Raw genomic sequence first — 15020 nt, forward strand, 5'->3', positions numbered from 1 at the left:
GTATATATCATATATATAAATGTATCAATGATTTTTGGTAATAGGATTATTTTGTTAATGTTGGTTCTGCCTATCCACAATCAGTGGAGGTCAATTCACTTTCTAATGTCATCTTCTATCTTTCTTAATACAATCGTTTTTTGGGGGGTGGTTTGAGACAGGGTCTCACTATGTAGTTGAGACTGACCTGGAACTCACTATGTAGTCCAGGCTGGTCTCGAACTCATAGCAGTCCTCCTGCCTCAGCCTCCTGAGTGCTGGGATTACAGGCATGCACCACCATGCAAGAATACTATAGTTTTTTATCATAGAGAGCTTTTAATTTGCCTAGGTTGATTTCGAGGCATTTAATTTTTTTAGACTACTGTGAAAGGTGTTGTTTTCCTGATTTCTGATTTCTTTCTTTTTTTTTTTTTTTTTTTTTTTTTTTTTAGGGATTGAACTCAGGTCCTTATGCTTGCAAGGCAGGCAGCGGCACCACTGAGCTAAATCCCTGGACCTTCCTGATTTCTTTCTTGGTAGGTTCATTAATAGTATGCTAGAATGCTGTTGGTTTTTGTATGTTGGTTTTGTTTCTTGCCACTTTGCTGAATTTGTTTATCAGCTCGAAAAGTCTTCTGGTGGATTTTTTTTTTTTTTGGTTTTTCTGTATGAAGGATCATATCATCTGCAGATAAAGATAGTTTGAATTCTTCCTTTACTATTCATATTCCTTTTATTTCTTTATGTTGCTTGACTGCTGTGGCTAAACTTTTGGGTATTATATTGAACAGGAGGATGAGAGTGGATACCCTTGTTTCTTTCCTGATTTTAGAAGGAATGTTTTCAGTTGTTTCCCATTTAGTATGATGTTGGTTGTGCATTGTCATAAATGGCTTTTATCTATAAGGTCCTTCTATACCTATTTTTGTCAGGATTTTATTTTTTATCATGAGAGGATATTGGATGATATCAAAAGCTTTTTGTGCATCTATTGAGATATTCGTGGCATTTTTATCCTTCTGTTTATGTAGTATATTGCATTTATTGATTTGTACCATCCTTGCATCCCATAGATAAAATTGACATGGTCATACTGTATGATCTTTTTTGGTGATTTGTTGCATTATTTTTACAAGTATCTTGTTGAAGAGTTTTGCATCTATGTTCCTTAAAGATATTGGCCTGTAGTGTCCTTTTGATAGCAGGATTACTGAGAAGAACGTGTATTCTGTTATTATTGGAAGAAACACTGTAGAAATTTAAGTCCATTGGTTCAGTGGTATTGTTAAGTTTTTGTTTGACCTATTTGTGAGAGTGATTGTTTTGGTGATATCTGTCCGTTATGTCAAGTAGTTTTTGTTTCATGAAATTGAGTACACCAACAATTGGTGCATATATATTTATAATTGTTATCTCTTCCTGTTGAATTATTTCCTTTAGCAGTATGTAGTGGCATTCTTTGCCTTTTCTGATCAGTTTTGACTTGAAGTTCATTTTGTCTGAAAATAGGATAGCCTCTCCTGCTTGCTTTTAGGCCCCTGTAGCATGTAGTATCATTTTCCATCCTTTCACTTTCACCATTTGCTTATTTGTGGATAAAGTATACTTTGGAGAGGCAACAAGTTGGCTTTGGTTTTTGATCCAGTCTTCCAGTTTGTGTCTTTTGATTGGGGAGTTAAAACCATTTACATTGAGTATTATTGCTAATAGGTATTTACTGACTCTTGTTATGACATTTTTTTTACAGTGCTGATTTTTTTTCTATTTTCATTTTGTTTAAGTGCTCGCCCAGTTAGATTACTTGTTTACTTTGGAATCTATGGTAATGTTAGCTTTACTGTTTGTGTGTAGAATTCCCTTGATGTTTTCTGCAATTCTGATTTAGAAGTCATGAGTTTCTTTAGGTTCTTTTTGTCATGATTTTTATTTATGCATTATTTGGAGGGGTGGGTTGAGACAGGGTCTTGCTAAGTAGTTCAGGCTTGCCTTGAACTCATGTAGCCCAGGCTGGCCTTGAACTCATGGCGGTTTTCCTGCCTTAGCCTCCAAAGTGCTGGGATACAGGCATGCACCACCATGCCCAGCTCTCCATTAATTTTGAAAGATAAATTTGCAGTATTATTAATGTGGATTGGCAGTAGTTTTCTTTTAGGCATTGAAAAAATTTACTCCAAGCTCTCCTGGCCTTTGAGAGTTTTGTGGGGAAATCTATAGGCTTGCCTTGTAAGTTTTTCTCATAGGCTTGCCTTATAAGTAACTTGACATTTTCCTTTATTGACTTTTAGTAGTCTCTCTTTGTTTCTCATTTCTTTGGAGTTTGACTGTGTTGTGTCCTCGTACAGTTCTTTTTTCTTTGTGTCTATTTGGGGTTCAAAATGCCTCATTTCTGGATATTCACTTCATTCTATATTTGTGAACTTTTCTGCTATGATTTCAGTGAATAAAATTTTATACCTTTTATTTACATTGCTGAGAAAGTGATCTTCTTGTCCTCAAGTCATGATATTTTGTACTCATTAATTATTTCTAACTTTCATTTTTTTTCCACTTCTAGGATTTATGCTTGATTCCTTTTTATAATCTCAAATTCTTTGTACTAGTCATTCGTATTTTCCATAGTCTTCTTTAATTCAGTCAACGGTTTGCAGCTTCTTTAAGCTTATTGAACATCCCATTAATTAAATCCTTTATGAGCTTTCTGTATCATTGAGCTTTGAGCTTATTGAACATTTTAGTAATTTTTTCATAAAGTTATTTGCTTCTTTGATCTCTTCAAACATTTAAAATATGTGGTTTCTGAGTTCTTTCCCTGAAATTTCCTCGATTCAGTGCCTATCAAATAGCTTTTGGGGATTTATGAGATTTTTGAGGTATTTTATTGCCTTGTTTTCTTGTGTTGTAGATCACTTGGGCTACAAAGCTCTTCTACTATGCTAAAAGTCTATTTAGTAATGGACTTTTCTTTGTGATGTGACTTTGGCTTTGGATGTGATTCAGTGCATAGTCATGTGCTCAGCTTATTGAATGCACAAAGAATGGTCCCTACCCCTGAGATTCAAGGAAAGGACAACTAATGTTAATATGAATATTCAAAGAACCAATCATAAATCAATAGATGATTTAGAAGTTATTTAACAAGTTTTCTACTCTTTCAATAACCAGGAACACAAAAAATTAGTAATGGTAGAGAAAGGGCTGGGACATAGAAGAATAAAAGAAAAATGAATTTAAAAAATAAACAAAAAAGAAAAATTGAGAAAAATAGAAGGAGACCTTTATGGAGATTGTATCCAATGTATAAACTAGCAGAAGCCCTATGTCAAAAAATCTAAGCAACAGCTTTTGTTGAGGCAGAACCTGATAAGTCAGTGGAAGACATTAAATGAATAAAAATCATATTCAGTGTACAGTTGCTCATAAACACATGCCCCTCACCTATACTCTAAAATAGAAAAAAAGCAAAATTAAGTTTTTATATAGAAGAAAAGATGAGGGTGGTGAGACTTGTGAGAGTGTGAGAGGGGAGGTAAAGAAAAAACTGGGGGAAAAACTTTAAGTAGGTAATGAAAAAGGATATATGGAGATTGAGTCCAGTTAATGACCTAATAATTTTATAAACTACATGAAATAACCTTTGTTGAGGGTCAACCTAGTGTAAGATATTAAGATACAATAGTATTTTTTTTTAATTTTTAATTTTTTTGATACCAGGGATTGAACTCGCGTCCTTGCGCTTGCAAGGCAGGCCACCGAACCGCTGAGCTAAATCCCCAGCCCCGAGATACAATAGTATTTCGATTATTCTTAATGTATTAAAGAGAGAAAAAATAAAAATAATAAGGGAGAGGAACCAATAGATAGAAGGTATAATGGGAAAGATAAGGAAAAGATGAGATGGTAACTAGGAGGTAAGAGAGGAGAGGCAAAGTGTATCCAGCTGTTGAACTAATAGTCAAGAAAGGTTAAATAACACCAAGAAACAACCTTTGAAGTGGGTATATGTGACATACCTACATGAAATGTTTTATATGCAGTAGTAGAAAATTGATACATATAGCTATAACCGTACTTACATACATATATAGGCCTGCTACTCAAAAAGATTAAATAAAAAAGAAGAAAAAACATACAGAACTTCACAGAACAAAAACATACAAAGGGCGCCATGCTCAGGAACCTCTGGTGTTCTCAGTATGCTCCTTGGTCATCAGTGTTCCTCCCACTGACAGGTAGCAACCTCAGGTTCCTGGATGAGTTTCTGCCACAGGCTCTACTATTTGCTCTTCCCAGTTTGCCTGTCTCAGTCTCCTACACTCTCTATTTGCGTCTGCTACACTGGCCATCTACCCTCAGAGGAATTTGAACTTTTCTCAAGATGGTGTATTTATTGTTCATTGGACCTGGGCTATAAGCAGCATCAAAATCAAGAAACAGTCCTCCTTATTCTAAACACTTCTGTTGCTGGATTTCATCTGATGGCCTTCTCCTTCAAGTTGCCTTCCCATGGTTGGCTTTTGTTCATCACCTGTATCTAAGTATCTATGGACTTAGATGTACCTGTGGTGAATGAATCTCTTATGAGGGTTGCTGCCTGTAGCCTGCCATGATACTCTCCATATTTTCTTTAATTTGTCCAGCTGTTTCTGTATCTTGGCTATTATGAATAATGTTACAATGGTAATGGGAATACAGATGTCTCTTTGATACATTGATTTCATTTCCTTTCGATAAATACCTAGAAATGAGTCTAAACTTTTGGAGGAAACTCCATACCATTTGCCAAAATGGCATACTAATGTATATTTCCACCGACACTTATTTGAGAATTCTCCTTTCTGTGTATCTTTGCCAGTATTTGCTATTTTTTGTCTTTTTGGTAATAGCCATTCTAACTGGAATGAGATGACCTCTCATTGTGGCTTTGATTCACATTTCCATGGTAATTAGTGATTTTGTTCATTTTTTCACATATTTTTTGGCCATATGTATGTCTTTTGAGAAATATCTATTCAGATCACTTACCCATTTTTGAGTCAGATTATTTGTTTTATTTGTTTGCTGTTGAGTTTTTTGAGTTCCCTATATGTTCTAGATATGGCAAATATTTTCCCATTCTAAAGGTTAGCTCTTCACTCTGAATTGTTTTCTTTCCTATGTAGATTTTTTATTTGATAGAACCCTATTGAAATACTATTTTAAATGTATTGAGGATTGATCTTTCATTTGGCAGATGTTGCTGACTCTACTTTTGGCTTGGCCCTGAGCTATGTGCTGGAAACTCAGTTAAGAGTCAGATCCAGTTGTTGGCCCTTGGAGCTCTCAGTGTGGGCTATAGACACATGGCCAGAGAATTGCAGAGTGATGTTCTTTGGGTTCAGGCAGAGATGTCAGCCCAGAAGGCTAAAGAAGCCCAGTGATAGGATTGCTTGCAAGCCTGGACTGATGTGCAGGCCGATGACAATGGCTGAATCTTGAAAGATCAGCAAAACAGAGCTTTGGGGTAGGGGGAGTTAAATGTTACAGCATGGGTAAAGGTTTCAAGTTGGGAAGTTGCCTAGTGTGCATAGGGAACTGCAAGTCCCATTCCTTTTAGAGACTCATGGGAATGAAGATGAGTGGCAGAAAGTAGGGCTGGAGAGTCTGCTGGGAACCAAATTCTGAGGACCTTGAGTCCACATTGCCATGGTTATTTCCCTAGTATACTGTTTTCTGCTCGTGAAACTTCAACGTTACCCTTTTATCCCTGTGATGCAAAGAAATATTTGGGACTAGAACTTTGAGGTGTTTTCTGGTCTGTGTCCCATCTTCATTTCCATTTTCAGTACCCTTGCGTATGCCATCCTCTGCAGACAGATGTCTCCTCTGCCCATTGCAAAACTTGTTTTCATGCTGCATTTTTTTTCACTGTGCCTCAAACTGGCTACCATCCTGTCCCTTTTGTCGTTTTTCTTTCATGAATCTCTTTATTTCCTTCTCTGTCAGTTGTTTTTAATTCTTGATTGCATATTAATTGGCACTGTAGGAATAATCATCAGAATCTCATGGTTGTAGGGCCAGGGTAGTGGTTTGTTTTAAAAGTCCCCAAGTTACTTTATTTTGCAACCAGGATTGAGAACTACCACCCTAGACTATATAAACTACAGTAGACCCTTGACTTACAAACTCCAGGACTGGTTGTAACTCAAGTTGTTTCTAAGTCAATACAGCTGAGATCTGGATGTTTACCTGGGTACACACTATAGATAACAAGAGACGGAAGAATCTTCCATTAACCTAATTAATCCAAGTTGTTCATATGTCGGGCTGGTCGTAATTTGAAGGTCCACTGTACTTCTCATTTTGACCCATCTCATGTGGAAGATTTCCCTGTTGAATTAACAAACCACCTGTTTTTCCTCTGCTCTCATGCCACAGCAGTCAAAACAAAAGACTTCTGTAGCCCCAAAAGGTGTAGGATTTGTCCCTACCAGCAGGTAAGCATTTCTGCCACAGCAGACACTAGCTGGGTGTTCTCCAATCCAGTTCAGTTCTAATATTGTTACCCAGAGATAGTGTCAGATCCTACATTTTTGAGGTCTCATCCCCAAGACTGCCACCTCATTTTCAGATCCATTCACAAGTCTGGGCCTTAGGAACTTCTGACTAACCAGTTAGTTATAAATTGAGGTTCCCATGACCCCCTCCTCAGGTTTTGATTAGCTAGAGCAGCTTAGAGAACTTAGGCAAACACTATAGTTAGATTTCCTGGTTATTTATGAAGGATATTTTAAAGACTACAAATAAGTTGGCAGATGAAGAGAGATACATAGAGTGAGGTCTGGAAGAGGCCAGAATGCCGAAATTCTGTTTCTGCAGAGTTGGAGTGTGCTACCCTCTCAGCAAATGATGAGCCTCCATATGTTCCGCTGTTCAAAAGTTCTCTGAACCCTGTCCTTTTGAGTTTTTATACAAACTTCAGTACATAGGCATGATTGCTGGAAGACTAGGTGAGGAAACCCAGCAAGGCCTGTCTCTTCAGATTCTTTGGTATTCCTCCTGATTCAGGCAGCAGGCAGCACCCCTCTGGAATGAGGGCCTTATGATCTATCAGGCAAAGGTAGGTTAGAGAGTTTCTTAATGTCTAGCTAAAAGCTAGGGAAGACTAGTTTCTGTGTCCCAGCTTGGGGAAGAAAAACTCTAGTTTGTAGACTTTCTTGGATGAGCAGGGATGACCAAGGCTGGAACTATGGATGAAAATCTAAAAATGTGTATCATAATATCACAATGGTGATCAATTCTGTCACAGTCCAATACAACCGTGGATTTGGCTCAGAAAGGGGGCCATGGGAAGATTCCACAATTAGTTTGTAGGAGAGCCACATAAATAGATATGGCATCCAGCTGGGAAGGTGAGCAGAACTGAAATAATGACAGAAGGTGATAGTGGTATGGTAGGAAGGTAGTAAGCACTACAAAGTGCAAGCCCTTCCTTTCCTCGTTCTTCATCAGTAATTCACTTAATTCTTTCGGCTTCTTGCAATATTGTATATCTTTATGCCCCCTCAGTTCAGAGCTAGCCTAGATATCTCTGGTACAGTTCCTTTATTCCTCCTTCCAGGAAAAGAGTACTATCGTATCATCTCAAATGACAAACATAGTCTTTTAAAAATAGGAGAACATGTCTGGTTCCTACTGGTCCAGCTGTTCTAATCTCATATATCGAAATGACACCATTATCCTCTTGGTTACTCCAACAGAAAGCCTGAGAATCATACTCTTTTCTTATCCTTTATTACCTCCCTTCTCATATTTCTTTTTTTTATTATATCCCATTCCTCCTCTCAAGCCCTCATGCTGCATTTGTTACTGAGTACCATTAGTTCTACCTTCAAATCATCTCTCAGTTTCATTTTTCTGTCTTCTTTGGTACCACTGTGGACCAGGTAGCCATCATCTCTTGCTTGCGTGGAGTATGACAGTTGTATCCAATAGGTCCAGTCTGGTCTCTCCTCAGGTCTTTTAAGTGCAATGTACCCTTCCTTATACAGGTCTATCATAGAAGCTGTTCTCATAGTTTGAAGCTACCTACCATTTACCTAGGTTACCTTTTCTTGGCCTTCACATCTTGGTTTCAAGTCAGTTCTCAGAAGGAAGCCTCCTTCTTCCCAGGACTATATCTGTTTTGTCCCTAGCATGTCTGGTGTAAAATATTTGTTGGATTGAATGAGTAGCTGGTAGGTAGGTTGGACAGATGGATGGATAGATCAGGAATCTGAACCAAAGGAAGTATTCAGACATGTATATCTGAAGCCCTTGATCAGAGGAGGTGGTTAGTGAGAGTTTTGACACGTGATAAAACAAATTGTACCAGAGGTTTTAAAGAAAAAGGCAATGTTTTTCCAAACTTCTATTCCTACCCTACTACTCCTTAGAGACAGATACTTCTCCTGTTTTCCATTCTTTTGAAAAATAATTCTGGAAATTGCTTTGATTAAGCAACTATTGACCTTCACAATATGGCACTTATATAGACCAATGCAAGGTAAGAACAGTGTGGTATAGGAGAATCATAAGAATAGGTTTCTAAATCAGTAAAGTTAGAAATCAAATTCTAGCTGTGCCAGTTATGGCTTATGTGACCTTGAGCAGTAGTACTCTTTTGGGGAAACCAAATTTTCCTCTTTGTAAAATGAAGCAGATAGTCTTCCATTTTCTAGGCATTTAATTATAACTTTCTCTTAACCCTCATTTCATTTTCCCAGGAATGCTTTGAAGAGGACCCAGGGCGCAAGTGGATGGATGGCTTGCTTAATAACCTAGAGTGCCAGGATGGGTCCCACATGGGGCCCTTCATTGATTCCTACCGTTATTTTCAACCACAGCAAGAAGGGGCCTTTACCTGTTGGTCAGTGATCAGTGGTGCCCGCCATCTCAACTATGGCTCCCGGCTTGACTATGTGCTAGGGGACAGGACTCTGGTTATGGACACCTTCCAGGCCTCTTTCCTGCTCCCTGAAATTATGGGCTCTGACCATTGCCCTGTGGGTGCCGTTTTGAATGTGTCTTCTGTGCCTGCAAAACACTGCCCACCCCTCTGTACTCGCTTCTTTCCTGAGTTTGCAGGTACTCAGCTCAAGATTCTGCGTTTCCTAGTTCCCTTTGAACACAAACCTGTATTGAAGCAGTCAGCTTTGCAACTCAGCAATCAAACTCAGGTACAGAAACAACAAAACAAATTCTGTGTTCGCTCAGCCAGGACTCGGCCAAGTCCAGCTAGCACCAAAAGAGGCCAGAAAAACATGACAAGCTACTTCCGGCCCTCTTCCAGCCATCTCCAAACTTCTTCTGACTTGAAGCTGCCTACCCTGCCTCTGGTGGGTACCCTCATGACCATAAAGACTCCAGAAGAAGAGGAAATAGCCAAAGTGGTTGAAGGGGACATAAAGGCTTCAGGGGCTAAAGAGGAGAAGGAGGTACTGACCTCATTCTGGAGGTCTGTGCTGGCAGGGCCTTTGCCAATGCCCCTCTGTAGAGGCCACAGGGAGCCATGTGTGATGCGTACTGTGAAGAAGCCAGGACCCAACCTGGGCCGCCGCTTCTACATGTGTGCCAGGCCTCAAGGTTCTCCCAGTGACCCCTCCTCCCGCTGCAATTTCTTCCAGTGGACTAGGCCCAGCTGAACCAACTGAAGCCTAGTAATATCTGGCATGGTCACCCTTGTACAGGATCTGATGCCAGCTCCCTTCTAAGTTGCTAATGCTGCCTTCTCTCCCATGGCCTCCTTTCCTCCTTTCTTCATCCTCCTCTTCTTTCTTTTTCTTGCTTTTCTGTCTCATAAAAGGCTCCCATTTTACCTGGTGCAACTTTTTGTCCTCCTCTGAGGCCCCTCTTTCTCTTTCTTCTTACTTAACTTCCCTGTTAATGAGCTTCTTGTACCTCAATGCTGTAACCCAGTCCTCCTACCCCACTTTACACCTTCCTGTCAGAAGTACATGGGAACCAGGTGTTCTAAGCAGTTGACATTTTAAACCCCATCTGTCCTTATTGGGAAATATTCATAAATAAAGTATCTTTGTTACAGAGAATCACATTGAATGGACATTTTGGATATGTTCCATATAGTTACAGAGTCACAAGCTATCTCAATACATGATTTGCTGGTACCTGCATCCCTAATGATACATCACCTAGGGAGAGAAGAGTGATGATTATTATAAACAGCTGGGTTGTAGAGGGTCCCTGAACTGCTGAGCTTGGATCGGTAAGAGTGGCAGGTGTGGTGTGGTGTGGTGTGGTGTGGTAAAAAGCATGGTGGACTGTATGGCCTAAACAATAGCTTCCCAGCTAGTGTGTCCTGTCCCCCAGCTGTCTTATATGGGTTACATAATGGAAAGGAATAGTCACTGAGCCCTCAAGAGTTGCAAAGCAGGGCTTGAGATACCACAAATTTCAGACAAGATTGTCCCCTCAGCAGGTACTTTTCCTTTTTGAGATTTCCTTGAACATGTTGCTTGCTATAACTAAGCTTCTTTTTTCACCTTAGAAATGAGACTGGTAAGTACTACAAGATACTATGAGAGAGAAAGAGAAAACAGTTGACATCCAGACCCACTTCTGGAAAATAACCTCAGTATGGAGGAACCATTCCTTCCTTCTAGGCAGTTTGGTTGGGAGTCTCTCATCTGGCATTAGAGACTATTTGGGACGCAGGTTTCCAATTCCCACTAAAAACGAACTAGACAAAGATGCCCACTGTCTTCACTCTTGTTCAATATAGACCTCAAAACATTACAGCAACTGGACAAGAAAGAAGAGGGACGCATATAGGAAAGAAGTCAGAATCATTACTTGCAGATGACATGGTCCTCTAAATAAAAGACCCAAAGTATTCCAACAAAAGGTACCTAAAATTAATAACCATATTCAACAATGTAGCAGAGTACAAATGAACATACAAAAATCAATAATGTTCCTGTACACTAATAACTTGCTAACAGTGAAATTAGGAAGCATTCAAAACAGCATCAAGAAAAATTAAATACTTAGGAATGAACCTAACCAAGGAAGTGAAAGACCTCTACATTGAAAATTACATCACTCTAAAAAGAGATTGGAGAAGATATCAGAAATGGAAAGATGTTCCTAGATAGATAGAACCAATGTAGTCAAAATGGCTATACTTCCAAAATATACATAAATTTAAAAGTATCTCAGTGAAAATGCCAACAGTAATCCTAAATTCATATAAAACCAGAAGAGACCCAGAATAGCAAAAGCAGTCCTGGGTAACAAAAGCAAGGCAGGAGGCATCACAATGCCAGATCTGAAGTTACATTACAAAGCTACAGTGATTAAAAACAGCATGGTACTGGCACAAAAACAGAGATCAATGGAATAGAATAGAGAAAGCAGTAACAGCCCTAGGCACATTGAACTATTTGATCTTTGAAAAGGGGGTGAGGAAAAATAGCCTCTTTAATAAACGATGCTGAGAGAATAGGGTATCTGTGCAGAAGAATGAGTCTAAACCCATATATCTCACCATGTAGCAAAATAAAAATGGATCAGAGATCTAAATGTTAGACAAACTGTTGGAAGATAAAATAGGTACAACTCAAAGATAGACACAGGTAAGAACTTTCTGAAAACCCCAATGGCACAAGAAATAGTACCAAGAATTAACAGATGGGATCATATCAGATTAAAAAGCTTCTGCACAGCAAAGAAAACCAACAGAGTAAGAGACAACCTACAGAATGGGAAAAAATTTTGCCAACTATTCTTGGTCAGAGGACTAACATCTAGAATATATAAAGAACTCACTTAGAACCTCCCCCAATAAAAGACAACAAAAATGGGTAATTGAATAGGTATTTCTCAAAAGAAGTGCAAATAGCAATAAATACATGAAAGATTTTTCAACATCCCTAGACATTAGAAAAATGCAAATTAAAACAATACTGAGGTTCATCTTCAAAAAGAATGGCTATTGTCAAGAAATTAAATAACAAATGTTGACAATGCTCTGGGGAAGAAAATTCTACACTTGGTAGGAATATAAATGGGCACAAATACTATGGAAATCAGTATGGACAGTCTTTATAAAACCAAAACCAGAAAGTCTGACTCATCTCTTCCTCTTCAAGGTATCGCCCCATTATATTATAGTGACATATACATACCTATGTTTATAAGCAGCGCAATTTATAGTAGCTAAGTCTTGGAAATGGACCAAGTGCCTATCAATGAATGGATAAAGAAAATGTATATGCAATGAAATAGTATTATTCCATAAATGAAATCAAACACACAAGCTTAAATGTTGCATGATTTCAATGAGAAACCCAAAATTTATAAATAAAAAACAAAAAGTAGATAATAGGAAATAGATCTTTTTCAAGTGGGGAGGGGACCAACAAATGGAGCAGGGAGGGATGGGAGAGGTAAGGGACCAAAACAAAGGTGTTTTGTATGTATACCAGCTCCCCATGATAAATATAATCGTGCTGTGAACAAGTAGTAATAAAAAACAAAAGTGAGCCCTGGAATTTTGTTGAAAAGTAATTTCAAATCCACCAAATTTTTTGGCTCTTTGTGCTACTTATTGTATAGTTTTTGTCCAATTTTTCCCTCTTTCTGGATCTGGATTCCCCTGATGGTAAGATGAGGTAGTCAGACCAATAAGTGATCTGTGGTTCTTTTCATGGTCCTGGCACTTGACTGAGGAAGTCCAGTATAGTGTACTTGTTTTCTGTCCAATAAAGGGTGACAAATGCTGCAATTTGCTCTTTATTTTTAGATTCAAATCAGCTAGAGGCACACAACAAAGCAGAGGACAGGAGGAGGCCCAGCCCCAAGTGAAGTGCAGGTGGGACAAGCATCTGAGGCAGCTGGCTTCTCAGGCATAGGTGGTAACATATTGGGGTCCCATATTCCCAAAGTAGGAGCGTTCCCACTCACTCATGAGCTCAAAGTGCACAGGACGGTGACAGAAATTGCAGGCAGCCACAGACACATCCTGGAGGGGCAGCCCCACCTCAGTCCAGACTGCCAGCAACTTATCTGAAAGTGGTAGGGAGAGGGGAAGGAAAGAATTGGTTAGATTTGGTCTTCAAAATCCCTGTGTCACTGTACAAATATGCCAAGATATTGATCCCCTTAGACCTTTGAGGTGCCTCAAGGACATCAGTAGCTTTATTTGCTCCAGTATGAGCCGTGAATATTACTGTCTATGAGCACTAGGATGTATAAGACTGGGGATGTAGCTCAGTGGAGCAGGTGCCCACCTAGCACTAGGATGTATAGAGGTTTGGGAAGCACTCTGCCACAATCTAAATTCATACTATCCTGGTCCAGACCATTTCATAAGTACAGGCACATGTGGCATGAAAAGTGAAACAATCTGCTTGGAAACTTCAACCTTCGTGGGATGATTAGACTAACACTAACCACACAATGTCATCAGAGTTATGACTAGGAAGCCTGGAGCAGTGTGTGTAGAGTAGTCATTCTTGGGTACAGGAACTCAGAGGAGAGAACCTGACCCAGCTGTAAGAAGTAGCTTGTGCATGCCAAGGTTCTGCCCTTAGACTTTTTTCTATGTTCATGCCCTTGATGATCTCGTCTAGTCTCTTGGCTTTCTACAGTATATGCTGATGATTCTTAAATTTTCATTTCTGGTCCAGAACTCTATTTCCAGACTTGTATGTCCAGTGGCCTTTCTGCATCTGAACTGATATCTAAGGGGTATAACTAACTTAACATGATCCCAGCTGAGCTACTCATATTTGACCGCCACCATACCTACTCTACTTTTAGCCTTTCTCATCTCAGTTTATGGCAATCCCAGAGTTGTTCAGGCCAAAAATTTTAGAGCCATTGTTTGTTTTCCCCCTTTTCTCTTACTCCATATTCTATCAGCAAAAACCATCTTTAAAATCTAACCACTTATCACCTCCCTTGCTGTCATGCAGTCTATGCCATTATGATCTCTCGCTGGAATCATCTCACTATCACCTTCTCCTGGGACTATCTCTTCACACTTTATCCTTTTCAGTATATTCTCAACATAGAACTTGAAGAATTTTTAAATTTTGAGTCAGATATTTCAGTTCTCTGCTCAGATATTTCCAAAGAGTCTGGGAATAAAATCCAAAATCCTTCCAATGGCCTACAATGCCCTATACAATCTGATCGTGTATTGCTCTCTCTGCTCAATTATTCTTCCACTTGCTAACACTACTCCACCCATACTCATCTTGTTCTTCAAATACAAAAGGAATTCTGGTGTTAGGGTGTTCCCTACTTTAAGCTGTTCTTTCTGCCTAGGATGCCCTTCTCTTAGCTATCTGTCCAGATAATTCCATCATTTCCTTCAAATCTGCTCAAATATCAACTCAATGCCCTCTCCTCTTACCACTCTAATACGACATTCATTCTCCAAACTAACCCCTGCTCCTAGAACTTTCTATCCCCCATTCTACTTTATTTTTTCCTATAACACTAAGAAATAGCTGGTCATTTAATTTGCTTATTTAAAAAATGTTTGACTATCTCCATCCAATAGAATATAAGCTCCAGAAAGGTAGAAATTTTGTGTCTAATTTGTTTACTACTGTGTTCTCAGCACCTAGACTAATATCTACAGTAAGTACCATAAATATTTGTTGAAAGAATGGAGGATGCTTGAATTAAGACTAGAAGATGAAGGGAAGTAAGCCAAAAGAATGGGTGATGAAGAACATTTCAGTAAGAAGAGAGCATCATCCAGAAGGGCCCAGAGGCAATAAATCAGCAAAATGAGTAAACTAGAAATCATTTGGTGTAGCTGGAGAATACAGTACATATTGTGGAGAGGAGTGGGTGCAATCATCACCATGTGGAAGACATTGTATACCATTCAATTGAGACTCAACTCTTGTATAGATCAGGGGTCTACAAATTTTGGACTAAACCTACTCAGTCCAAATGGTTTAGCATATACTTTAAATCTTTGTATGTTTACATATTTTATGCAGGTATCATTGCCAGCCTGTATTCTAAAACAATATCAAGGAAGC

At 39.0% G+C, this 15020-nt stretch overlaps 2 protein-coding genes across 16 annotated transcripts in view; one reads left to right on the forward strand and one right to left on the reverse strand.

The window, feature by feature from the left end:
• Apex2 (apurinic/apyrimidinic endodeoxyribonuclease 2) overlaps positions 1-10039 on the forward strand; it is a 14624-nt gene extending 4585 nt beyond the window's left edge. Inside the window, exon 6 of the mRNA XM_010610093.1 lies at positions 8724-10039. Coding sequence (XP_010608395.1) covers positions 8724-9641 — 918 coding nt within the window. The 3' untranslated portion in view covers positions 9642-10039. The remainder of the gene's footprint in view (positions 1-8723) is intronic.
• Positions 10040-12725: 2686 nt separating this feature from the next.
• Positions 12726-15020, reverse strand: part of Alas2 (5'-aminolevulinate synthase 2) — a 129952-nt gene continuing 127657 nt past the window's right edge. For all 15 annotated transcript variants that reach the window (XM_010610101.2, XM_010610102.2, XM_010610100.3 and 12 more), the window contains one exon: positions 12726-13023. In XM_010610101.2, the coding sequence (XP_010608403.1) occupies positions 12860-13023 (164 nt within the window). In that variant the 3' untranslated portion in view covers positions 12726-12859. The remainder of the gene's footprint in view (positions 13024-15020) is intronic.

Source organism: Fukomys damarensis, unplaced genomic scaffold (genome assembly GCF_012274545.1).
Source record: "Fukomys damarensis isolate Sample0158 unplaced genomic scaffold, DMR_v1.0_HiC HiC_scaffold_39, whole genome shotgun sequence".
NCBI classification, from domain to species: Eukaryota; Metazoa; Chordata; class Mammalia; order Rodentia; family Bathyergidae; genus Fukomys; species Fukomys damarensis.